At 37.5% G+C, this 27,826-nt stretch overlaps 1 protein-coding gene across 7 annotated transcripts in view; it reads right to left on the bottom strand.

Moving 5' to 3' along the window:
- The window catches only part of ARHGAP15 (Rho GTPase activating protein 15), an 826,255-nt gene that overhangs the window by 676,195 nt on the left and 122,234 nt on the right, over positions 1–27,826 (bottom strand). For all 7 annotated transcript variants that reach the window (XM_020984726.2, XM_020984729.2, XM_020984730.2 and 4 more), the window contains 2 exons: positions 20,504–20,565; positions 10,406–10,493 (listed from right to left, as the gene is read on the bottom strand). In XM_020984726.2, coding sequence (XP_020840385.1) covers positions 10,406–10,493; positions 20,504–20,565 — 150 coding nt within the window. The remainder of the gene's footprint in view (positions 1–10,405; positions 10,494–20,503; positions 20,566–27,826) is intronic.

The following is a 27,826-nucleotide window of genomic DNA, read 5'->3' as shown; positions in this document are numbered from 1 at the left end:
GGTTTTCAAGGCACTGCTCTCTCACTGATTTCTCCTACCTAACAACTTCTTAGTATCCTTTACTCAAGATTCGCTCAGGTCAAACTCACTAACTCCCAAAGTTGTTTTGGTCCCTTTCTTTTTCTCTCTTTATGCTGTCTCACTTGGGGAAATCACATCAGCTCCCATGACTTCAAATATCTGAGTTAAGATGTTCTCAAGGCCTATATCTCTGGCCTTTGTCTCTCTCCTAAGCTACAGTCCTGCATCACAAATTTTACATAGGAGGTTTCAAGATGAAGGTCTCAAGTACCTCAGACTCAACAAATCCAAAATTAAAACTCATGACCTCCACTCCTTCCTCACATACGCCCAGAACTCTATCATCTTCCAAATTCCTCTACTAATACTGAGGACACTTTCATCATCCCCGTCCTCCAGGCTTCCAGTCTTGGTACCATCCTTGACTCCTCTCTTATATTCACTCTACACACCCAATATGTTGCCAAGTCTTGTGGTTTTTGCCTTCACAAAGCCATTTTTATATGTGCCTTTCTTTCTACTCATTATTATGAGTAGAGCTGCCACCCTTGTGGAAGCTTCATGACATCATTTCTGGACTACTGCAATAGCAGTCCTTCCGGTTGGCTTCCATGCCTCAAATCTTTCCTTATCCCAATCTATTCTCTATTCAACAGCCAAAGTGATTTTCCTAGAGTGCAATTCTGACTATGTCACTCCCCCTACTCAATAAGCCTTAGTGGTTGCCCATTACCTCCAAGTTCAAATATAAAATTCCTGTTTGTCACTGAAAGCCCTCCAACAGGTTAGACCCTTCTTACCTTCGGTCTTCTTCCACTTTACTCATCTCCATACACACTATGATCCAGAAAGTGTGTATGGGATGTTTAAGGAGGGCTAACAGCTCCGGTGTGAGGACTTGCAGAAGTCTTTTCACACTCATCTATCTTTGGTGTCCACCTAGCACTCAACTCTCACCTGGGGCTCCAAGAAGCTGTAGCATACATGGTGGCCATACCTCAGTAAACCATTTCAGCAGACAGGCTAAATTAGGGGTGAGGACCTTCGTGGCCTTGCAGCCACATGTGGCCCTCTAGGTCCTCAAGTGTGGCCCTTCGACTGAATCCAAACTTCATAGAACAAATCTCTTTAATAAAAGGATTTGTTTTGTGAAACCTGGACTCAGTCAAAAGTTTGCACCCAAGGATCCAGAAGGCCACAGGTTCTTCACCCCTGGCTAAACCATACTGAGAGTAACTGATGGGCCTCAGACCTGATGTGACTTAGGGGGATATCTACCCCCGAGAATATGAAAACTTTTCCCAGTGGAATGGGTAAATGAGAACAATTTGTTCCAATGGTTATGAAGGTAACTGAGGCAGGTGCTGTGGAGTGCTTAGAGCTTGGTCAGATATTGAGGATGCCAAGGTCATCCACTGCATCCTGGGTCATCACCACACCAGTCATCTTGACTTATGTCTCGCCACTGGACTTTAATGACTCTGGAAAAGGGAGTGATATTGATGATTTTGTGCAACTCTGCCTTGCTTAAATCCAATTCATGCATGTGTCAAGGTATCACCTTGTGATGTCATTAGTCCTCTTCAAAAATGAAGGACAAACAACAACAACAACATGATCCAGAAACACTAGGGTTCTTGCTGTTCCTTGAATGTAACACTGCCTTCTCAGATTCCATCTCCTGGTTCTCTTGAAAACTTTACTTAAATCCTACTTTCTGCAGGAGGCCTTTCATTTCCTTGAGCAAATAATTGGGCCCGCTTGAGTGTCTTCTACGTCTGATTGGTCATCAATAAAAGGGTAGACTGAGTCACCATTTAGTACATACCTATTTCTTACACACCTTTTAATGTTTTAATTAATGATATGAACATCTACAGTATAAAAAGGATCTTCCTAACAATAACTCTGTGATATAGATAGTACAAGTATTATCACTCCCATTTTACAGATGAGGGTGATAAAGTGACTTACCCACCACCACATAGCTAAAAATAGTAAGGCCCAGGATTGAAAACCAAGTTTCTCCTGACTCAAAGTCCAGCTGTATTTTCACTATGCCCAACTTCTCTCCAACCAGGGCAATGCAATATATGGCAACCCTAGTACTGAATATTCTCATATTGAAAATTGGATACTGTATCTCCAGTGCCCAGCACATCATAGGTACTTAATAAATTCTTATCACTTGAGTGAAATATGAAAATTTCCTTTGTTAAAAATTAAAATCTCTATCTCCCTGTGTACTTCTCTGAGCAGTGCCTTCTTTCTATTTATCTGATTGTAAAAGTGTGTTTATTGATTGATGACAACATTCTCCTGTTCCATATACATTGAATTCATAGGTTGAAACTGCATCCTAAGATTCAAAGTGCAGGCTGAGAAGGATAATCACGTTCCTCTCAAGGTGTAAAGTTGAGCTATACTGGGCACATAAAGGTGTCAAGAACGCCCCTAGATCTAAATTTGCAGTCTAAATAGTCCATCACTCTTCCATTATTCATCCCCCAGCAAATTTATAGTTGTTGTTCAGTCATTTCAATCACATCTAACTCTTTATGACCCCATTTGGGTGGTCTTGGTAAAGATACTGGAGTGGTTTACCATTTCCTTCTTCAGTTCATTTTACAGATGAGGAAACTGACGCAAACAGGGTTAAGTAACTTGCCCCGGGTGACACAGCTAGTAAGTGTCTGAGGCTGGATTTGAATTCAAGTCTTCCTGACTCCAGGTGTGGCGCTCCATCCACTGAGCCACCTAGATAGTAGTCTATAGCAAATGTTCATTCCCCTCCATGGTCACATCCCTGCTTTCCATATGAAGTTCTCAGAAGATAAACCACAGGACAACCCGAGCATCTGCATGACACAGGAGCCCCAAGAAACCAATTAATACGTAGGGAAAGACCTAATTTTTCACCTACTGAGAGATTCTTTCAGTTCCATCTCCAAATCCCTTGCTTACTCCATGCCTACTGGTTGTGTTTACCTTCCGCACTCCTGCTCCTTCTTTCCATACTGTCTTACTCTCTTTCCAGACTAGTCCTACTCTTTGCCCTGTTGGTCCAACTTTTTACTAGATCTTTCCATCTGATTCTGTTAGTGGCCTTTTCTATTGAGAAGCAGAATGGCAGAATGGACCTGGATTCAAAAACCACCTCAGATACTTACTATGTGACCCCGGCCATGTCATTTTCCATCTCTGTATCTTGGTTTCCTTATCTATAAATTTAAGAGGTAGAACAATGGCTATTAAGGTTCCTTCCAGCTTTACAGTTATGCTCCTATCTTTGAGCAAACTTCCTTAAATCATCAACCTTTCACACAAGCACTTCCCTCACCTCCTTGCATTAATTGAAATCTGGGTTTCCTCTTTCCTTAAATTTGCTTTATTCCACTACTTTGATTTACTGGAAAGCAAGGCAGAGAATGCTCATTCCTATTCCACCAAAACTCAACAGTATCTTTTCTCTTAAAGTACATACTACTTACTATATATACTCACCAATCAGTCAGTCAACAAGCATTTAATAATAAGTACTTATCACGTGCCAGGCGCTGTGCTCTGTACTAGGGGCACAAATACAAGTTAAAAGGAGACAGTGGCTGTCCTTAAGGAGCTTATATCCTACTAAGGGAATTCAACACATAAAAGGGGACCTGAAAAGTGAGAGAAAGTGAGGGGATGGTGGCTAAGTCCAGAGAATAAAAGATGGCTGGTCCTTCCCCAAAATGGAGGTTCCAAGAAGAGCTCACCAATAGAAGAAGGGGCCTGAAAGCAGCTGAGGCACAGCGGCATAGTCCTGGTTATGAGTGATGACTGATCTGAGGATCCTTCGCAAAGTGGAGATGTCAGGAAAAACCCACCAATGGGAGAAGGGGTCTGCAGGAGCAGAGTCAAGATGTAGAGGAGCTATGATGACTATTTCAACACTGGCACCTACCAGTCTCCAGTATAATGCAGCACTTGACTCATGGTCCTTTTCTCTACCCTACTCCTTGTCATCATCCTTAATGACTTAACATTTGCTTCAGTTACTAATGCAACACCTTATGTTTCCATCTCTTTGCCCTCCTCAGTTTCAATGATTATGCTGCACCACACTGTCCAATTTTAGGCATGTCTATCTATGAAGAGGGGAATTAATCCAGCAGGAAATGTGTTGAAATAACTTAGCTTCTCCCTAACTTACCTTATCTCTCAGAAAATAATATCATCTCCTACTTTTGAGGGAGTTCCCATCCAATAATTACTCCTTCAATGTATTTTCTTTTCCACTTCAAAATATTGCCTCCCAAATTTTCTTCCTGTTTTTAAGTTTGTCCTTTTCTAAGCCTAACATTTCCTACAAGGTGTTTTTAATCCTATTCACTCTTGCAGACATAGCCCCTCATTCTATTAGACATTTTCTCTTAAGAAAAAAAAACTAACAACAACAAAAAAACTTGTCAACAATTTTTAAAATAAACAGTTTTTTAAAATTAATTTATTGATGCCTTTTATTTTGACAGGATATCCAAATAAACTCATTGACATAGTATATTATCCAAGAAAACATTTTATTATTAATAGAAAGGACCACAAGGTTATAGATACAGAGTTGAAGGTGAACTTGAGTATAACCCACTTATTTTGCAGAAAAGGAAATTGAGGTACGGAGAAGTAAAATGACTTGTCCAAAGTTATACAGGGAATGAGTGTCAGTTCCTCTTACCACATACTCAAACACTATTTTCACTCAGGCATTCTTGGCTGTGTCCTTTGACTTGGGCAATGTGGTATTAACTATTTTATTTGACCAGAGTTTTATTGTTTCTCCAAATATTGTCATTGTCATTGTGCATACTGGTCTTGTGTCTCTGTTTCCACCATTTCACATTGCTTTATACAAAGTTACCTATATTTTCCATATTCTTCATAATTTTCATTGTTTGTGGTAGAGTAATATTCAATTACAAATACATATCATAATATATGCATCCATTCCCCAGTTGTTAGGTGCACACATATTGTTTTTAGCATTATATCATTATAAAGGATAATTCTATTTTCAATTTTTGTATGTATGAGTTTTCTTCCTGTCAATAACATCCTTGGAATACAGTCCCAGTAGTAGTATCTTTGGGTTAAAAGTTATGAACAATTTGGTAACTTTCTTGAATATTTCATATTATTTTCCTGGTGAAACCAAGTCATAACTCTACTAGCAGTGATTTAACATGCCTGTCCTCCCAAAATCACCTCAAAAATGAGTTTTCTCAGCTTTTAGGACGTTTGCTAGCTAGATGATTGTAAGTTAGTATATTAGGGTTATTTTCATTTGTATTTGTCCATTATTAACTATTTTAAATGTTTTAAGTAAGTACTTATAATTTTTACTTATTCTTTTGAAAATTATCGGTTCATGTACTTTGACCAATTCTGGGAAGGGTATTTAATCTTACTCATTTATGCCAATTTCCTATAGATTTTGTATATTAGCGTTTCATTAGAGATATTTAATCCAATGGTTTTCTCTATACTCCTTTTAGTTTGGCTAAATTTGTTTTATTTTTGTAAAAGCTTTTTAATTTCATATAATTAAGATTATTGTTATCCTCTATCATTATCTGTTTATGAATTTATCCCATTCATAACTATGAATTCTATTAACTTCTATAAATTTTAATGGTCTGATTTTTTTATACTTGGATGATCTATTCACCTAGAATTTACACCTATTCATTTTTTCAGACTGATTTCTGGTTTTTCCAGTGGTATTTATTGAAAAAATATTCCCTTTCCTAGTAATATGTACCTGAAATGAGAGAGTGCTAGCATGAGGCCCGCCTCTAGCAGATGGCAATGAAGGCACATATATGTTGGCAATTGTCATCATCCTTTTAGTCACCATTTTTTTGGTATTAATAACATCAATTTTTTTCCACATCTTGTTTATCTTCCTAAGGGCAGCTGGTGGAGAGTGGATAAAGCCCTAGGCCTGGAGTCAGGAAGACCTGAGTTCAAATCTGGCCTCAGACGATCACTAGCTATGTGACTTGGGGAAAATCACTTAACCTCTGTTTGTCTCTGTTTCTTCATCTGTAAAATGAAGATGCTACCTCACAGTATTGTTACGAGGATCAAATGAGACAATATTTCTGAAGAGAGTACTTAGTACCATGCCCAGCACACAGACAACATTACATAAATGCTTCTTCCTTTCCCCTTTTACATTCCTCAGATACCTTGAAGCACTCAGTACCTACTTTCTCAATGAAAGTCTTATCACTATTTCCTATCTGAATAATGCAATTTTGTCCATCTGAAAATCATTGAAGTTAGAATGAAGCAAAAAGAAGTGAATTTGAGATGATAGGGCAATCAACACTATCCATTATGTAACTTTCAAAAGATAGATTCTGAAATGTTTCATCATCCATAAAACTGACAGGACTGGACTAGTTCATCTCTAAGAAGCTTTTCAGCTCTAAAGCCAGTAATTTTACGCTCTTACTATAACTTCATTATTCACCTCTGAGACAGAATCTGTTAAATTCTCCTTCATATTCAATTTAACTAGATTTCAGCTTTATTAAACATTTAAGGAGATGGGATACCTGGATGGAGTGATTTATTCTTGGATTCAAACTCTAGCCCCCAAGCTTTGGCTCTGGGCACGTTTAGCCTCCAGACATCCTGAACTCTGCAGTTTAAAAATGAAAAGGTAACTAGAAATTCAGATTTGCTGGTTGTCTTGATATATATGCTAATCTTAGTGGATTCCTGTCTGTATATCTCTCAATGTGAATGGACTGATGAGTTCTTTGCAAATCATCCTCATAATCAACTAATCAATGAACATTTATTAAGTACCTACTTTATGCCAGACACAGTGCTAAGTGCTGAAAATACACAAAGAGGAAAAGTACAGTCCCTGCCCTCAAGGATTTTACAATCTGAAGGTGGAGGCAATGTGCAAAGTAAGCTATACACAACATAAATAGAAAATAATTAAACAAGAGAAACCCCTGAAATTAAAAAGATTAGGGAAGGTTTGTAGAAGATGAGATTTTAGTTGGGACTCAAAAGAAACCAGAGAGGTCAGTGTCAGAGGGGAGTAGGGAGAGTATTCCAGGAATGAGAGACAGTCTGAGAAAATACCAAGAGCCTAGAAATTGAATGTCTTGTTCCTCAAACAGCCAGGAGATGAGTGGCTCTGGCTCTAAGACTATATTTTGTGGAGTAAGGTATAAGAAGACTGAAGTACTAGGACTGAAACTCAGTACTTTATACTCCTGGGCAAGTCAGTGAACTTCTCTCACCCAAGTTTCCTCATTTGTAAAGTAGGGGAGGGAGTGTTAGATAAGATAGTCTCTAAAGCTCATTCCAACTCGAAATCTGTGCTCCTTTGTACATGCCATTGTCTACATTAGTCACTAGAAATACAAAGATTAAAAACAAAACAACACCAGCCCTCAAGGACTTGCACATTCTATTGGGAAGATATGACATGTATAAAAATAAGCTAATACCAGGAGGTATAAAGAACCCCTGAAGGAGTAGGAATGGCTTCCTGTAGGAAGCATACTTAAGCTGAGCCTTTAAGGAAGCCAGGGATACTCTGAGGCAAAGATAAAGTTAAAGTGTGCTCTGGGCAAAAGCACAGAGATGAGAGGTAAAGTGTTGAGTTTGGTGAACAGCTAGTCATTAGGTCAGTTTGGTTGGAAGCCAAAGTGCAGCAGGGTGGTGGGGAATATGACATAGGTCTAGAAAGGCAGGAAGGAGCTGGATTGTGGATGACTTTAAAATGTCACATTGAAGAGTTTAAATTTATATTAGGAAAAAAGACTAATAGGTTAATAAACTCAGCACAACATGTGAATATGTATTTCCTATTGAGGAGAGTTTCTGGTGGTAGTTTCCTTGGACTGTTGTCCATTAGCATATTTTCTCTGCTTTGAATGCCTAGATTAGCTCAATTCATATCAAGCACTCAAGTACTTAATTGTCAAAATGGGTTGAACCAATACCTTCTACATTTTTCAACCCCTGTCATTAGTCAAGAGCAGTTTCACATGACTTCTTGGATGAAAGGGAGGAATTCCTCCTCCACCCTAACACAATGAAACACATGCAAGCATGAGTTAAATGCGTAAGAACAAAAATCTGAAAGTTTATCATGAAACTCTTTCAAAATAAACCACATTATCTTTAATCAACGCTTGGCAATCAGCATATCATCTCTTTGAGAAAGGGATTGGTCAATGTGGTGATCCTACTAAGGCTCTAATACTTACTTAGAATCAAATCTAAGAAGACAAGTAGTAAGACAACTCAGGCTATATAAACAAGAGCTTTTAACTCTCATCTCTATTACCAAAGCTCACATTTAGTTCCTGCCCTCAACTCCCTTTGAAGACAATGAGTGCCTGGGAAAAAAATAAATAAGGGCACCGAAAACAGAGCCAGGAGTACTCTGTTAGTACTGCCAAGATATGTTTACCAATTTCTTTTTTCTTCTTCTAAAAGTCAAAGAGTTTGTGATTTTTTGCAGTGGCTCTGAAGACTCAATTGTCTTTAAACCGAAGAAACCTAATTAGTGATCTGGGTTTTTAAATATTCAGCTAACTTTAAGTGGAGTTTTCTCCCACCTGGATAAAATTAAGCAGTTGATAAGTGCATCATCTCCTGGTAAGAGAGATTTAAGGGGGGAGGAGAAACTAAACTAAACCAAATGCTTTAATTTGGAACCTAATCTCTCCCATTAGCCCAGCACATTCATATAAACTCAGCTCCAACAGTATTCTTCTCACTCAGCAGGACAAAGATGATCTTCTCAGAAGCAAAGCTTGAGCAATGCAAACAATTTCTCTTCATTTCCCCACCTCCTCTATATCAGAATTGATCCAAAGAAAAAGCCAAGGGGATGGCATTGGAATAGGAGGGTTTTTTTTCCCTGCCTCCAGATTGTCCTTCAGGTTACTTCATTCCCTTAAAAGAGATTATCTTAAATTTACCCTGGCCAAAACAAAAAAACAAACAAACAAACAAACAAAAAAACCAAAGCACTGACACAAATTTCTGCGACAGTCAAAAGTAACTCATTACAAAAGATTCAAGTATATTTAATTTATTCATAATTAATTTCCTGATTGGACCACATCAAAACTCTGAAACCAGCTGGCCACTTGGGGATAAAAGGCTATTGAAATTATCAGAACAAACCAAATGCCGCCTTTTGTTCTTCCTCCAATCTCCTCCTTTAATGAATGTCCCTTAGTGAATGATTTTGTTTTTCCCATGTAAAGAGGATTACATAGGAAACATTACTCATGGCTGGAGAGCAGAGAACTCTCTAGCATTTCATTACCTGCCAAATATAAATTAGGTTATTGTTTTTGACTCCTGCCAGGCATGCACCTTTCCCAGCTACCCATCACTTCAACATGGTATGGCAGGTTAGCTCAGCCTTGGGAGCCATTCACAATCAGATTCTGTCAAACATGTCCTTGGTCCTTCTTCAGTAGTGACTTCCTTTGCATTTGGGACACTGTGGAGGAGTTTGCTGGCTACAACATCCCTAAGATAGCACTGAAGGGCTATATGCCATTACTATTAGTGTTCTGACTGTCAAATTCCTAAAGACAGACATCTGTGGTCTCTCCTCCAGGTACAATACCGAGGTACTGCAAATTTTACTTTTTAGTAGCTATTAGATACAAGAATTCTATTAGTTGCATTAGATGGAGTCATAAGAAATATCCAGTGAGGTCAGCTGGATATGGTGGGTGTCACAATTAGACTAAGATAAAAAATCACTTTGCTAACTTACAGTATTTCCCCACTGGTATACCCTATATTAAGGTACCATTTATAAACAGTTGATTATTATTTATTAATGTGTGAAGCGCTTTATCGCATGCTGGATAACAACTTAAATTCATGTATTGAAGATGCACATATATGGCTTAATACAATTTACGTCTCATAATATTCTTTACAACAGCTTCCCATAGCCTCATCCATTAAGCATTTATTACTAATGCATTTTATAACATACTTTATAATACATTATTTGAGCAAGTAGGTGCATTTAGTGATCATTTCATAAATAAGCATAAAGCATTTATAAATGGCATCTCAATTTAAAGTGTTACCTTCACATTACTAGATAGCCACTCACCATTCATCTCACTTCGCAATTATTCTCCAAATGTACCACTTAATAAAACAGACACTAAGTTCCATTCCCTCTCATCTGATTAGAAGTTTATTGAGTCATTTCCTGCATCTACTTTCAGATGTTAGAGGCCTGAAGGCATGGTGAGATTTTTGATGATACCAAACTTATATTTAATAATATTTCTGAAAAGATGAGAGCAGTCAAGAGATAACTACTTACCAGATTAGAAAGAGCTTGTTGCTTAGATTCTTTGTAGAATTCTATTTTCTGATTAGAAAGGACAATCCAGGAAGTGGACCAGTTTTTCCTTTAAAAAAAATAAGACCAAAACAAGTTTTTATTATTACAGAATATTTTCCAATTGCCAGTGTGGTCTTCGAATATATACTGATGAGCACTTAATAGACAATATCTTGAAAAACTGGTTAAAATTTTCCTTTAAAGATTTGTACCCAGTACCTAAAATACATAGAGGGACAATTATGATATTACTTCTTCCTATTATATAGTAAGCATCTTGAAATCACATAGTATTTGTTGAATGAATGAATAAATGCATTCTTTCCTAGGAACATTTTCCTCTAACTAAAAGGTCATGGATAAGCTTATTCTTGAATCTTCCTAAAATCTTCCCTTGCTCCTGGAAATATCACCTTTGTAAGTGAGAAAGAAAAGAAAACAGTATGACCAAGGTCTTTTAGCAAGGCAATGGTAAAATAGAAACATAACCCAGAGACCTTATCTGTACTATTAAGTCTGCTCATTGGATAAGCATGATTCAGACTATAGGGCAGTATACAAATAGGACACATTTTTAATAACATGTTTTAATTGTGGTAAAAGTCAAATTTTAAGGACAGAGGTGCTGGAGAGTACATTGAGTTCCTCTCAAGAAATAATATGTCTCTCCAACCAATCAACAGTTCTGAATTTATAGCCTACATTATAAAAGGAGATGATTCCCAAAGATAGCCAATAAATCCTGCCTCTTAATTTGGAAACCAAGGGTGATTTTTTTCTTATGATTCATGGAATGAATCCTGAAAAAAGAAGAAAACTTTGAGACCATTTAGTTCAACATTTCCTCCTTTTCAAGATGAGTGAACGGAGGCTGAGAGGTTAAGTAGCTTTCCAAGGTCAAATATTCAGTTCATGTCAGTCAAGATGAGAGGTGAAACAAGTTAGTTCCTAACCCAATACTCTTCCCAATACATCATATTTTTTTTTCATTTTAGGATCATAAAGTAGAAGGAAGAGTTCAGTTCACATAAAGAGCAAAGAAGTCTTTGGAAATTTTTTTAAGGAGACCCACAGGAAAACCTACAAAATACATTTGTAATTCAGTTTTACAACAACATTTTACCTTCAATTTCTTCTTTTTTATTTGAACTTACTGACTTGATTGAAGGCATACTGGTTCAATAAGGATAATCTTTTCAAAAGGAAATTTGCTCTTGAGTTTTTCAAACTGTAACATTGGGTTAAACATTTAAGAAATATCTGTTTCTTGGGCATTTGTTGCACACAATTTATATGAACTCCATGGTTTTTGACCTACTTGAGGTAATTTTTTTTTCTGCCTCCAGATTTCTGGACTTAAAATTATGCTCTTCCTGAATTACAACTTTAATTTGAATGTCTTTGCATGAAGCGCCATGGTGAAAAGCCCAATGCACTCAATGCTATGGCTGCAGATGCTCACCTACCAGCCTGTCATGACTGACTGGGGGTATGCTGCTTCTGCTATGTTGTGGAGGCAGCAGAATGGACTCAGAATGGATCATCAGGATCTGAAACCAACACTTCATGGATGACTTGTGTGGAAAAGTAGTGGCTTTGGGATATGGGTGGTGAGAGCGCTCACTGCTTACTGTGACTCCTTGTTACTTGGCTGGCTGCTTTAGGCAAACCCCCTTGTGCATTAATATTGTGTCACATAATTTGTGCTGACTTAAGGGAGAATCAATAGAAAGGGGGGGGTCACATGCTGTGAATTCCAATAGACGCCTTGAATACCATGGACCTGGGAGTGGCCAATGGAGGGAAGGCTTTGGTGCTTTGTGACATCACAGACAGAAGGACAGACAGACAGATAGGAAAAGATTCTTTCCAAGTTTTATTTTCTCTTCTTTTCATGGCTCTGCATTTCAAGACCGTAAGGCAATTGTCCATTTTTAGAAATAATATTTTGTGCTGAAGCATCTTTTTTAGCATGAGTCTTTTAGTTTAAATTTAAAGAGTTTTAATAAAGGGTTTTGTAAAGGGTTTTCTCCCTTTCACAGCACTAGCTAAAACATCTTCTACACATGTCAGACTTCAGTACACATTCTTTATCTCAACTTCTCAAATTGAAAAGATGAGCGTATAAGACGTTGTGGTTCACACTTCAAATTCAGTTTTAATATTCTTACGGAGCAGGTACCTGCATGTTTAAGGAATTTCAAAACATGGGGCAGCTAGGTGGCTCAGTGGATAGAGAACCGGCCCTGGAGTCAGGAGGACCTGAGTTCAAATCTGGCCTCAGACACATAACACTTACTAGCTGTGTGACTGTGGGCAAGTCACTTAACCCCATTGCCTAGCCAAAACAAAACAAAACAAAAACCAAAAACCAAAAACAAAACTTTAGGTGATACAAGGTGAATAAGATGAAGAAGTCCATTCTCACAAGAAACTTAGAATTTAGTAGGCACAGGGAAGACAAGTACCTGACTAACCATGGAAGAATATCATAAGTGCCTTAAAAGAAATACAAAAAATATTATGAAAGTCTAGGGAAGGGAAAGATTATATTCTCTGAGGGGTCAAGGAGAGCTTCCTGGAACAGGTGACATTAGAGCTGGTCTTAAAAAATGGGTAGGACTTCAAGTATGGAAGTAGTAGAGACAAGAGAAAGAATTCTAAGGGACAGGAATAAATACCATGAGAGCAATGAATAAGAAGTGGGGAATCCTAGAATGTGCTTGGAAACAATAAATAATCCAGTATGGCTTTATAGTGGGGTACATTTGAAGAAGGAAATAACAAACCATTCCAATATCTTTCCCAAGAACACCCCAAATGGGGTCACGAAGAGTCAGACTTGATTGAAATGACTGAACAATGACACATTTGGGAAGGTTGTAGGGTGTGAGAACTTGACTTTTGCATGGCAATTTTTTACCTGTTTTTTGACTTACCATCTGCCCAGCTGTTCCATATACCCTGTTCTTACCCAGACCTTCAAGCCTATGCCTTCTCCTCCCAGTCCCTAATTTTTGTATGCATTCTTTACCAAGAATACTAAGGACATCTATAATAAACTCCCTGAATTCCTCTCCTCTGGGTCTCTGTCAGGAGTGGAGAGCCTGTGGCCTTGAGGCCACAGGCTCTCCACCCCTGGATCTAATCCATCTCAGAAGTGGGAGATCTTGAATCTCACCAAAGCTAACCACTCCACCTGCAATCTTAAACTTACTCTCATCACCTTGTTCCTCAATGATCTTGCTCTATCTTTCATTCCCTCTCATTCCATTCAAATTAATAAATATTTGCCAAGTACCTATTATGTGCCAGGCACTGTGCTAAGCCCTGGGGATACAAATAAGAAAAAGAAACATTCCTTGACCTCAAAGAGCTTACAATCTACTGGGAGAAGACGACACACAAAAAGCAGCTGGAAAGGTTTGGGGATGGGTAGGAGAGGGGAGCAAGGAGTGGGGGGAGTGGAGACATGGCATTCTACTGAGTGGGAGCCAAGCAGAGTTGCTGATGGAGAATAGTTACCAGAGCAGTTTTAGTCCTCTATTAAAGGAGATCCAGCCCTCCAGTCAGAGAGGAGAGGCAACTGAAGGTAAATTGAGAAGATGCAGAGTATACAAACCTTTCCATACATCCTCAATCTCTCCTTCTCTCTGGCCCTTCCTTGTCCTGCAAATATACTCAGATCTTCCCCATTCTTAAAAAAAAAAATTATCCTTTCCTTAGCTACGCTTTTAAGCAGACCACCTTACCTCTTTTTTTACCCCTTCACTGATAAACTTCTAGAATAAATACTTCACTTACTCCTTCTCATTACCCATTCTCTCCTTCCTCTAATTTTTATAATCTGGCTTCTTCTCTCGCTGCTCTTTTTTAAATATTTCTTTCTAATATCAACTGTGTGACCTTTTCCCCCTCTAAAGTCAATGTCCTCATTTTTCTTTATTATATATGTATTACATATACCACATCTGTCTCTCTATCTGTATGTATATCTATCTGTAATATTTGGTGAACATCTCTCCTTAACTTCTCTCTTGGTTGCTGCGACAGTGCACTTTGGAGGCTAATCTCATGCCTCTCTCACCAATTCTTCTCAGTCTTCTTTAGTCTTCCTCTGCCTTCAATGTGGGTACCCCCAAGGTTCATGCCTTGGCTCTCTTCCCATCCATTTTTACTTACTTAGTATACTGATCTCATGCACTCTTATGGCTTCTGCCTCTGTCTGACATTTAAATCTCTTTACAACTTGGTCTTCCTACATTTTCAGTTTTCTTATGCTTTACTCCCCTCTTGGCCTGACATATGGCAGACGCTTAATAAATGCTTGGTGGTTGCTACAGGTGACTCTCCAATGTCTAGCTTTATTTTCAACTTGTCATAGCTATAGATCTCTATTTCCAACTGCTTGCTGGATATCCCCACTTCAATAAGTCACTGATTTCTCACACGACACCCAGAACAAAATCGCCTAGCTTTTCCATGTGAACTTCCTTGGCCCCTAACAACTTTGTTTCTGTTGAAGGCACATTACTACTATTTTCTCTGTAAACAAGGCTCAAAAGTTGAGAGTTGTCTTTGACTATGCCCTCTCCATCCAAGACTGCCAAATCCTACCTGTTCCTTTTCTGAAGAATCATTTCCATCTGTTACTTAATTCCTGTTTCCAGCACACACACACACACACACACACACACACACACACAGAGTTCATACCCTCATTGCCTCTTGCATGCACTGCTGTAATAGCCTCCAAAGTGGAGCTTCCTGCCCCCAATTTATTCTCTCTCCAATCTGTTTTACATCCCTGCTAAGTGATCTTCCTAAAGCACTACTCTGATTGTGTCACTCCTCTATCACAAGGCTTCAGTCCCTCTACATCTTATCATCTACTGGCCCTGGCATTCAAGGCCTTGGCCATTCTACTCCACACTACCATCATGTCTCTTGTTCTAAGTACTATGCTTCTACTGATGAGCCTAAAATCACCTAAATCTGTCTTAATTCCTTCTGGGTAAAACTTTAGGTTTCATATGCCTTTTCTCCTTGTTGGAAGTCACAATGGTACATCCTGAGTTAATTTTCATCTTGACTTTTCAACAAATCTATTACCCTCCTGTCCTCTAGCCCACATGCCTTTAGTGTCTAAATGGTCTTTTTGATCTATCAATTAGCAAGTTTTTCAGAATGCCTACTGTGTATTAAGTACTATACTAAGTTCAATGAGACATACAAAGAAGTATTAAACATGGTCTCTTCTGTGAAGAGGCTGATTGGAATCCTTTTCCTCATTAAAGAAAGGCTACTTGCTTACCCTAGCACAAGGATTCTGTAACCTTCACCCTAAGCCCAGTTAGGTTCATTGATCCATAGCTATCTAGAGTCAGGATTTCACTTTGAGAGAGGGAGGCATTATCATTTTACTACTTCTATACTTCTAGAAATGTTCCTGGACATATCTCAAGTGGGCAAAGGTGAGGTATGAGTACTAATTGCTCTCTCTCTCTCTCTCTCTCTCTGAAATACTCTGTCCTACATACTGTATCAGGGAATCCATAACTTCAACAAAGTCTGGCTACTTCTCCAAAGCAGATTAAAGAGACATTTCCATATCATACTCAAAAAAAAAAAAAAAACAGGTGAGTACCAGAGACCACTATTCTTCCTACAATTCAGAAAACTTCTCTGGACTAGGAATTGTTGGTTTTCATTCAAATTTGGCTTAAATACAAGACTCATTAGGTTAAAAATAAAATCAGTCAACTACAAATGGATAGAGAAGTAAATCCTTACCAAGAAAATCACTACCAATCAGTTCATTGTGTGTGTGAGGTGGGAGTGTATTGCATCCAAAAGAAAATGCTTACAAATGTCTTATAAAAATAAGCTAGTGCTGAACTGACACAGGAAATTTAAAGGGAAGAAATGTATTTGCTACATACAGCCTTATATAAATTCTTTGCATTCTACAAAATGGACACCGGAGGGCAGCACATTATAACACCAACATTGATCACATTTGCTCTTCTAAAGGAAGCTGAATAGAAGATGGTCCTTAGAGCACACTCATTACCTGTGCACCAAATCCTTTATATTTTTCCTTGTTAAATAAGTGAATATTTGATGAACCCTTTTAGTTTTGTCACTATTAATGACACCACCCACAACCACCTCTTCTTGTTTAAGGAATGACAGCAGCAAAACCCAAAGAGTCATCAGGGGGGAAAATGATTTTATTTTGGATATTTCTGAAATTCGCTTCCATTTGCTAACTGTCTGACTCAGGTTTGTTGACTCCGATTCTTGCCATTCTTCCACAGTGATGGGAGGAGAAACAATATCCACTGAAAACTCTGGGACTAGGTTACTTTAAAAGCACTTGGGCAATATTACCTTTCTTATCTCCTACCTAGACAAGTTAGTACAAGTCTATGAATTTATCCCTTCAATGTACTCCTGACTGCTTTGGAATCTTATAACTCACTATCATTAAGCACCCTGATAAGAAACATTTTTTGCAATATATATCTTCAGTCATTGTGTCTAATAAGTAGAAATCTCATAGAGACAGGACTCAGATGATAGAAATTTTGATTATGCATGGAATGGTAAATACAAAAACAGAAAATCACTTTGTAAAATCACTTTAAACCATGCCACTTCTCCAAACTCTGAAGTATCTTCCCTTAGTCCCTTCTTTAGTTCCTACTTTCGAACTACAAACAGGGATATAGATGCCTTTGCCTGACCCTGAGGCTAACTCAATGAATGGTGAGTCCCTGCCTCAAAGCTCCATATCATAAGACCCAGCCACGCTGCTGTCACTCTCCACACTGGCTCACCCTCTGTCTGCCTGGCCCCCATATAGTTACCTTCTTTTCCTCCCTCCTACATCCCTGCTTTCTAGCTTCCCATTATGTTTTTTCTTCCTTTATTAGAATATAGGTTTCTTGAAAATACATTCTATTGTACTTTATTGTTTTTGTATGCCTGGTGCTTAGTACAGTGCCTAGCATATAGTAACATGCTTAATAAATGCTTTAGCTGGCTAGTCAGCTAGCACTCTCTATGTACATATATGTATATATAGCTATATATGTAGGTCTCTATAGTTATCTCTATAGCTATAATCTATACGTACACATGCGCAGATATACAGATGTAATCATTTTGGAAGAATTAATTTAGATAGTGGACAAAAAGTGACAGAAACAAGGTAAATTATTATAAATGTTGTATCTATCTACCCTAGCCCTAAAGAGGGCAATTTAAAGAAAAATCAAAGGAATAAATAAGTAGCCAGTAAATATGCATTGTAGAAGTATTGTCACTAGAAGACTGATCAGAGTTACTCAGCTTAGCCTCGAGGGCCATAAGGAGGAGCAATAAGTCACAAATATCAATGATATTTTATTTTGATGTAAGAGAAAATTAGGATTCAGCTAAAATGGAATGAGCTCCTTGTATGAGAGTCAGTTTCCTGTCACTCACTTACAGGTCTATATGCCACAGTTATAATTTTTTTTAAAAAATGAATGTGAGTCTTGGTATAGGTTGGACTAGCATCTGGGAGAACTAGAAAAGGTTTCATGAAGAAAGTGGGATTTGAGCTGAATCTTGAAGGAAATAAGGGATTCCAAATAGTAGCAGTGAGAAGAATATATATTCCACGAAAGGGGGACAAGTCAATTCAAAAGCATCGAAATGGGAGGCGGCGTGTTGTATGTGCATAACATTGAGTATGAGAAGACTGAAGGAAGCAGGTTGTAAAGAGATTTAAATATCAAAAGGAATATATATTGAATCTTAGGGGCAATAGGGAGCCCCTGGAGTTTATTGAGCCAAGGGATGATATCAAATTACCAGATAGTAGGATGGATAGGAAAGACGATTGACTTCAGATGTTAAATGATTTGCTCAGGGTCAGAGAACCACTATTTGACTTGAATCCAGCTCCTTCTGATTCAGAGGGACCTTTTTATCCACCATACTATGATACTTCTTCTGTATGAATATTGCAGGGAATCAATTTTATTTCAATGTATCAAGTATTTAAGTTTCTACTATTTACCTACCACTGTGCTGGGTATTGAGGGAGAGAAAAGAAATATGCCACCATTTTTGCCCTTAGCAAACTTAGAATCTAGCTAACATGAATTACAACAAACCATTATGATAACATCTGTAAGTACATTAGAACTGGGAACAAAGGAGAGATTAGTGTGGATCAGAGTAATTGTGAAGGCTTCATGGAAGAGGTAAGAATTCATCTAGATTCCAAAGAATGATTCAGATTTAGATACACAGAAATGAAGAGGAACCTACAGGTCATCAGTTAATTCCAAACTCTTCATTTTACAGATAAGGAAACTGAGGTTGGGAGAGATTAAGTGATTTTCCCCAAGAACAAATCTGATTGATGGTAGCTATCACATCACCTTTAATTCTTCTTTTCTCCATTCTAATCATTGCCAATTCCTTCAACCACTAGTTCATCAATTTTATTTCTAAAATATGATCCTCAGAAGTGAATACAGTACTGTAGATATGGCCTGACCAGAACCAAGCATGGCAGGATTACTGCCTCCTCAATTCTGGACCCCTGGCCTCTCTTAATGCAGGCTAAGTTTAAGCAAGCTATTTGGAGGTCTTATGACCAACTTCCACATAGCCATGCCTCTCCACACCTTGTACTTGTTATATTGATTTTTTTTTTGTTAAACTAGTGGTAAGAAAATGTATTTGTATCTATTAAAGGTCATCATTTTAGATCACTCCAGAATTCAAAAATTGGGTCAGGAACCAAAATCAAGCTGACTATTCTATCATTTGCAGACTTATTCTCTATTCTTTCTGAAAATGGGGAAAGTATTTAGCTTTTTCCAATACTATAATTTAATCTCTTATTTTCCACGATACTTCAAAGGTCATTGACAGAGGCTCAAAAATTACATTTTGTCCAGTTTTCTTCAGTACCAGTAAATGCAATTCATCTGGATTTGATGACTCAAGCTCATCAAGAGCAATTAATATCTTCCTCTCTCCCTACTTATCAACCTTCTATTAACCATTTTTGTTCTATCCATTTCAGCTGAAAAATCATTCACTACAGAGAAAATAGAAATAAAATTAGAGTTGGATAGTTCTTTTTTTTCTGATTTCCAATATCATAATCCCATTTATCCCAAGAGATAGTCCTTTTTCTTGCTTGATCTCTTCTGGTTTTTTTTTTCCATTATAGCACAAGCATCCTTTTTGTTGGCTTTTCTCCCTAGTTTCATCCAATTTAGGACCTCAGCAATTCTGACACAATTCTTTTAGAACTGTGTAAGTAACACTTTTATAATTTTGGTCTATTGTCAGCTCTTACTTCCCTCTTCTCTCCATGTCTTTTAATGAACATTGCTTGACAACTCCCCTCTGCATCCACATATGTCTCTTCACAGAGCTTCAGTTTTTCCTTTCAATTTCAATTCTTTCTCTTCTTGCCTTCAGAATTTTATTTTTGAGAGTTTCTCATCCTATCTGGGCTGCCTATCTTCAAGGAACTTTAGTACATGAGGGACTATCTTTCTATCTATCCTTCTTCTGAACCTTTTCAGATTTATTCACAATTTATAAAATAGACAAGCTGCTTTACCAACATTACCATTATGTCCTGCCCAGAAACCAGACGTTTTATATTGGTGTGAATCAGATCCAAAATAGCTGGGTCCCTTGTTGGTTCTGCCACCTTTCAAAGCATGGAATTATCACTAAATGCAAACATTAATCCCCCAAACCATCAATTTTATAAACAAATGGAGAAAGGTTCTCATCTATTTAGATTGCAAGTTCCCAGCAGTTATGAAACACTCATTTGTATGTTTCCTGCAGCAGAACAAAATATACTGAATAATGATGATGATAATGGTGATAGGTGAGTAGAAAATGACAGTAATCATTCAATACCATACAATACCTTACGATTCAATACATTACAATACCCAAACAATAGCAGTCACACAAGGTTTAATCACGTGAATGAAGAGACCACATTAATCACATGACACACCAAATTAAAAGATTCTTTAATACCTTAGTTTCTTCCCTCCATCTGCAATTTTAGCTTTTTGGAGATATCCTTCCTTTTCAACCATCTGCAAGAAAAATGCAACTGTTAAATACATGGCAAACTCTTATGCATTATTAGTTTGAATGAACCTATTTCTTTCAAGAGTCTTTATCAGGAAGGAAGTCTCCTGTCATAGGATTTCATTAATAATGCACATATAGCTTATCACAAGTGCCTGTAAGGTCATATCCTTCCCAAGTAGTTAAATACACCAAGAGATAGATTGATAGATTTTGGAATGATTTGCAGGCTGTACCTTCATTTTTGTTTTATGTGAATGAACATTGAAGTCATTTGTTTGTATAATTGTTTCAGAATGATGAAATGAACCGTAATACAATGCCTATCCTTCCCTCTTTTTCTACCTACCATTCCTGGAATAAGACCCACTTTCTCTTTCCCTCCATCTACTCACTTACTTTAGCGAATGCCAGGTTGATTGAATAATCATCCAAGAAATTCTTGAATTACTGATGAACAGCCAGAAATCCTGTTCTCTTTAGGTTTTGTTCATAATCACCCCTTTGGTGTTATGCTTTTTCATAACTGGATATTTCATTTCCTCCCTACTTGTGTCCATTTTATGCCACCATCACAGTGCCTTGAAAATAGCAGTCAATAAAAATTCATTTATGGAATAACCCTTTTCCAACTAAAAAATCTTGGCTTTCTCTTTTAGAGACAGTATTTAGCTTTTCAATACCCATCTCCCCTTTTTATACTATGAGATGTTCTTGGAGATGTTCAACAATTCTTTCTAATTTCTGAAGTTTCCCCCTTGGCACTATTCACACAAAGTAAGCTTAATATATTAGTAGGGCAGGGCCAATGTAAAATTCTGAAATTCTGAAATGACTTACCCATTCTCATACAGATTTAAACTCAGGAAGATGAGCTCCTGGTGCTCTATACAATTTGTCACCTAGATGCCCTATAGGTAGTGGTGGAAATAATTTAAGGACATCCTGGTCCTTATTGCAGTCTTCAAATCACAGTGGGTAATTCAAATCCATTCAAACCAACAATCATTTATTAAGTGCCTGAAATAGGCAGGGTACGTACCTAGGTTCATACCTAGAACAGGTGGTGCTAGGATAGAGTGGTACAATGGATAGAGTACTGGGAATGGAGTCAGGAAGACTCATCTGCCTGAGTTCAAATCTGGCCTCAGACACTTACTAGCTGTATGAGCCTGGGCAAATCACTTCTCCCTGTTTGCCTCAATTTCCTCATCTGTAAAATGAGCTGGAGAGAGAAATGACAAACCACTCCAGTATCTTTGCCAAGAAAACCCCGACTGAAAAATGAATAAACAACAACAAAAATCATCCATACTGTGGGTAACTGGGATGCTGAGATGAAAAAAATCATCTATATTCTGAAGAAATGTATAGCAGTGGGGTGGAGGGGAGGAGATTATGTATAGATATATCAGTATGATACAAATTAGAAAATAATGAATTGATAAATATTTACTAAGCATCTACCATGTACCAGGCATTGTGCTAAGAACTAGGGATTTGAAAAAGGCAAAAGACAGTCTGCACCCTCAAAGAACTCACAATTAAATGGAGGAGACAATAAGCAAACAAATATGTACAAACTATGCCCAGGATGAATGGGATGGAATAAAGGAAGAAAGGCATAATTTAGTACACAATGGAGGTTAGAAAGTCCAGAGACATACAAAAAGAGAGAGATCATTTCTGGTTGATGAGTTGAAGGAAGGCTTCATGGTAGGTTTGAAGCGTTTCTCTGTTACTGTTTGGGTGACTTTGGGAAAGTCACTTCACTTTTCTGGTACCACATTCCCTCATCTGTAACATGAAGGGATTGGACTAGTTTATCCATAAGGTGTTTTTAATTCTTTTTGTTCTTTTTTTTTTTTAAAAAAAATTATTTGAGACAAATAATAAAACTTAAATACATAATAAGAAAAGAAAAAGAAACATTATAACCTTAAATATAAAATAAGAAAAAAAAACCAAAATATGTCATTGCACTGCAGAACATAGGAGAGGATTCAAAATATATAGCAATAACTTTTCATTTCAAGAAAGCCTATATATTAAATACTGTTCATCATGTTGAACGCTGTCCATCTTTTCTTTGCTTCCGTGTAGGTTTTTTTTTTGTTCTCTGTTGTACACTTTTTACTTTGTCCTTTTCCCCCTCCCTCCCCCTCTCCCTACTACCCCAAGAATACAACTGAGCACTGGATATATTTATATATAGCTATTCACACACACACACACACACACACACACACACATACATACATACATACATATATATGTATATGTATATATATATGTATATATATACACACACATACATACATACCTATATAAACATATATTTTCCCTAAGAGATTTTATTCCTATTCTTTGTGTTTATGTTTGTGCATATCTCTTTTTTCCTATCTCTCCTAACTCCTCTACTTTATGTCTACCTGCTACCTTACCCTCTTATTACTTACTTAATTACTCAACTATGGAACTCCCTCCCTTTATCCTCCAATTCCCCTAAATCTAAATCCCCTTCTATATCCCTCTTTTAACCTATTCCCACAACCTCCTCTCTGGAGATCCCTCCTTTAACGTCTCCTCGCTCCTTATCCCCTTAGAGTTTTATTTTTTTCTAAATTTAGAAGACTTTTATACTCTTCTAAATGTGTGTGTATGTTCCCCTCTTAAACCCATTCCTGATGAGAATAAGTTTCCAGAACTAACAGCCCCCCTCGCCTGAGTGTTTTTAATTCTAATTATATGATCCTATGGAAGTTGCTTTTACACTGGGTTTGAAGGATGAGAAGGTTGTTAATAGGTGTGAATGGCAGGACAGTGTGTCATGGTCATGGGAGAAGGTATATGCAAAGGCAGAAGCACAAGACAAAGCAGGACAAGATTAAGGGTTTCATTTAGTATGTAAATGAAACTATGCATGGAAAGGTAAATTGGAGCCAGGCTTGTAAAACCTCTGAATGACAGCCTAAGAGTTTTGTACTTTACCTCATAGACAAAGGAGGTATTTTGAGCAAGGATGAGTTTCAGAGGAAAGACATTGGCAGCAGGCAAATTGACTTAGGAGGTCATTAGTGTAGCAGCCCAAGCAATAAGTAAGATTTTAACTAGGGGTGACAATAGAATAGGAAAATCAGAAATATACAGAAGAGATTAGGCAATTTAATGATAAGCCTAGCTGTGATGATAATAATTGTGATGATGGCTTGATAGTTACAAAACACTTTTTTTATATACAAATGGCCATTACAGCAGAGAAATAATGCAGATATTATTATGAAGTAATATAGATATTATATGAAAATTTTATTTTCAGATGAGCAAGTTGAGGCTTAGGTTAAGTGACTTGCTTAAGATCACACAGATGGGAAATGGGAAAGCTATGATTGACCTGAACTCAGGTCTTCTGATCCCAATTCTAGTGTTTGTTTATTTTTTTCTACTACCCCCTGCTGCTTTGCTAATAGTGATGATAGTAAAGATGATTTCATAAAATTAACATGGTGTCTTTCCATGCACTGACCTTACTTCCTTCATACATATAATTCCCACAAGTTCCAATAACCATTTTCTGAATTCTTTTATAACTATAGACAGCCATATTGGGCCTGACACTTTAGAAAGTCTTTTTTTCCTTCTTGTTCATGGACTTCTATGTCAATCCACCAAAAGATCCTTCTAAACAATTAACACTGTGGAAGCAGATCGCCCTTTTTGCCACAGTGTGCACTGAAATATGGTGCCATGTAACCACAGAAAAGGTGGTTACCAAGACCTAGATTTATAGAGCAAAGAGGTACTTAAATGTACAACTTGTTGCAAAAAAAATTACTGATCCCATGTTGACAGGAAACTTCCATTTTTCAAAGTATTGACTGATGGAGAAATGGTGGATAAAGAGAGAGGGGAGGAAGGAATTGAGGTGGTTATATTAACTTCTCTGTGAGGAAATAGAATTAAATACTTAACTGTTATTGGGACGTGTCATCATACGCATGAATCAGCTGCTCTGAGAGGAGTTTATTTTATCCCACAGGACCCTGCTTAGAACACCCAATACTGCAGAATCTCAGTGGTTGGTTTTCTCAAATTATTACACTCTGAGGATGTGATCACTTCCACCTGACAAGCTAAATCAACTCCATGAATCCAGGTTGCTGTGTGTGTAGCTTCCAGAAATTGGTGTCATACATCCTGACTATTGGTTGTTATTATACGAAGATAATATATGGTAATATATTCAGAGGCAATGTAAAATAGTAGATAAAGAGTTGGTCTTAAAGTCAGAAAACCTGGATTCAATGTCCAGCTTTTAATACTAGCTGTGTAGCCCTTGGTGAAAGCACTTCTCAGTTCCCTAGGCAGCTCTCAAAGTTGGGAGTTCTTCTTTGGAAGCTCTTTACAGCAAAGAAGTCACAGGTATATTTAAAATAATAACAACGATATTCATTTTCGAATTATTTCTAAACCTGTTTTTACCCTAAAGTACAGAGGTTATAGTTTGGGGCTCCATTTTATATTTTCTTTTTTTAAAATGTATTTTATTCTGAATTTAAGAAATAAAACAAGCATTTCCATAACACAGTAGAATAGAAAAAAAGATGATTGCACAATTGCAAATCTAGTATGTACAACTTATTACTCCTTTTAAATACATAATAAAATTATCGTGTAACTTTCTTTTTTTTTCTTTTTTGTTCCCCACCCTCAAAGAAGGCTGCCATTAGATACAAATATGTACATATGTGTGTGTATACACACACGTGCGCACATACACACACACACACACACACATATATATATATGTAAAATCAACTTTGTATTTTCAGAACTATACCTAGGAGTCATGTAATTTCCCCCTTCTCACACTACCTTGTTCATGGAACAAGGGAGATTATAGGGAAAAGGTTGATATCTTCACCACTTCACCCCTAATCTTATAGCAGCAGCATGTCCCTTGTTTTGTTGCAAATCACTTCAAGAGTAAGACCAAAAAGGTCCAGGTGTAACTGCTAGAACTGACAACCTTTGCCTTATTGATTCCCTACCCACCCACCAAATTGTTGTGATCCTTTAATAGGCACCCCAAAACTGGTCAACATCACCTGGACAAGAGGGGAGAAGTGGCTCGTACCATCATTCTCTCTCTGCTCCCAAACCAAGTCATAGTTGGTTAGGCTGTCATTCACACTTCAAGAAGCCACCTCTTGGGTTGCACATAACGTGACGGTCCTGTTGGGTCTAAACTTCATTCTGATTTAAGTCTACTATCACCTATGATAAAAATTCTGTGGAGGTAAGAAGATGAGGATGCACACAGAATGACTGACCCTAGACTCTGTTCTCACCTATGTATGGTCCTGCTGACAGGGCAAAGAAACATATTGCCCTTCTTTGAAAGGGAAATAGGAGATACATGCCAGTGTAAACATAGAAAGTGAGTATTCATGGTATACTAACAAATAGGTATTTAAAAGCAATTTTAAAATGTGGTATATGAAGATATTATGGAAAGAAAACAAACTATATTAAAACTAAAAGAAACACAGAACTATAGAATTTAAAGCCAGAAAGAAACTAAAAGATCATGTAGTCAAATAATAATTTATTTTTATTTTGGGGGGGATATTAAATTCCACTTAAAAAAAGGATAGATTTAGTGTGAAAACAAGCATCACAGTAGATTGGGCCAGGCATATGGGTCTTAGCTCTTTTAGCAGCTCCTTTATAATATTAAATACTGACCTACATTTATCCTAATGGGAGTTATTTTAAAACACCAAGTTAGATCAGCTTGCTATGTAGTATTAAACTCTAGACCAGGCTTTTTTTAACCTGGAGTCCACAGACCCTTCCTCCACAGTCCATGATTACATTTCAGGATGTCTGTGAACATGGACAAAGAAATTATTTTTTATTTTCTCTTACCTCGAACCTAAATTTAGCTTTGCCTTCAGTTATGAACATATTCAACAAGCCATAGTAGCATTAGTCTTCATCCAGTTTCCAAAGGTGCCTATCACACACACACACACACACACACACACACACACACACACACACACGCACACACACACACACACACACACACAGTTAAGGACCCTCATTCTAGACCAAAATGAAACCCTGGTAAGCACAGATAAGTCTCTAAACCAGACGTCAAACATCCAGTCCACTCCCCAATGCAACCTGAACCAGATTCAAATATAATTGGGAAATATTTAAGAAAATAAATGAAAATATAATGAAATATAGATAATAATGCATTTTAAAACTAACTCAATATGTGATCCACAGGGTTCCTTATATATGGATTAGTTATCCTTGTTTCTATTTGAGTTTAACATGAATGCTCTAAACTACTGTATAACGACGGGACATGGCTAGGCTCAGATGTCACGTTTGGCTTCTTGAATCATTTCATGAATACCCCTTATAAGTCCTACTTGACTAAGTGGCAGGACAAGATCACCCACTATGAAGTCTTAGGCATCAGCCAGTCTACCAGTCCTGAAGTGATGCTCATCAGGCACAATTCCACTGAGAATGTATGAAGAATGGATGACAGCAGGGTCTTCCAACAGCTGTTTTACAACAAACTAAAGTGGGGATAATCATTAAGCAAAAGACAGGCTTAGACAATAATAGCCAATAGTAGCATGTGTGTGTGTGTGTGTGTGTGTGTGTGTGTGTGTGTGTGTATGTAAATTCTGGGGAAGTACTAGCAGCAGAAGTTTTCAGAAAAGGTCTCCTGTAGGAGGCAGTGTTTATTCTGAGCCTTAAAGCAAACCAAGGATTTGAAGCAGGAGGGGAGGAGAGACTGCATTTCAGGCACAGGGAAAAGAGTATGTAGGAAGGTAAGTAGGTAGATGGGCATATATTTCAATTGTTTTCTCCATCTCTGAATGCCTCTAACACTTAGACTCTAACCTGTGGTGGCACAGTTTAGCTCACTAATTGTTTGCCTAAAAGTTTGTCAATTATCTCATTTCAGCCTTCCCTCTTATACTTCAGCTATCATTCACCCAGCATCAGATTTTGTCCTTCTGTAATCAAATAGCTTACTCCAAAGTAGATTCAAGTTATCTAGAGGGAAATGGACCATTTTTATGCTCAGCTTCTTCAAAGTTTTCCACCCTGCATCAGCATAGAATTGCAGAGTTGAAAGGGATCTTAAATGTCCTGCAGTCTAATACTAGACAGGGTCAACAGCATGTCCAAGGTCACCTAGTTAATTAATGAAAGAGCTGGGTAAGAATACAT

This window comes from Phascolarctos cinereus, unplaced genomic scaffold, assembly GCF_003287225.1.
Source record: "Phascolarctos cinereus isolate Bilbo 61053 unplaced genomic scaffold, phaCin_HiC Scaffold_726;HRSCAF=1367, whole genome shotgun sequence".
Taxonomy (NCBI): Eukaryota; Metazoa; Chordata; class Mammalia; order Diprotodontia; family Phascolarctidae; genus Phascolarctos; species Phascolarctos cinereus.
This window is presented reverse-complemented; position numbering and strand designations above follow the sequence as displayed.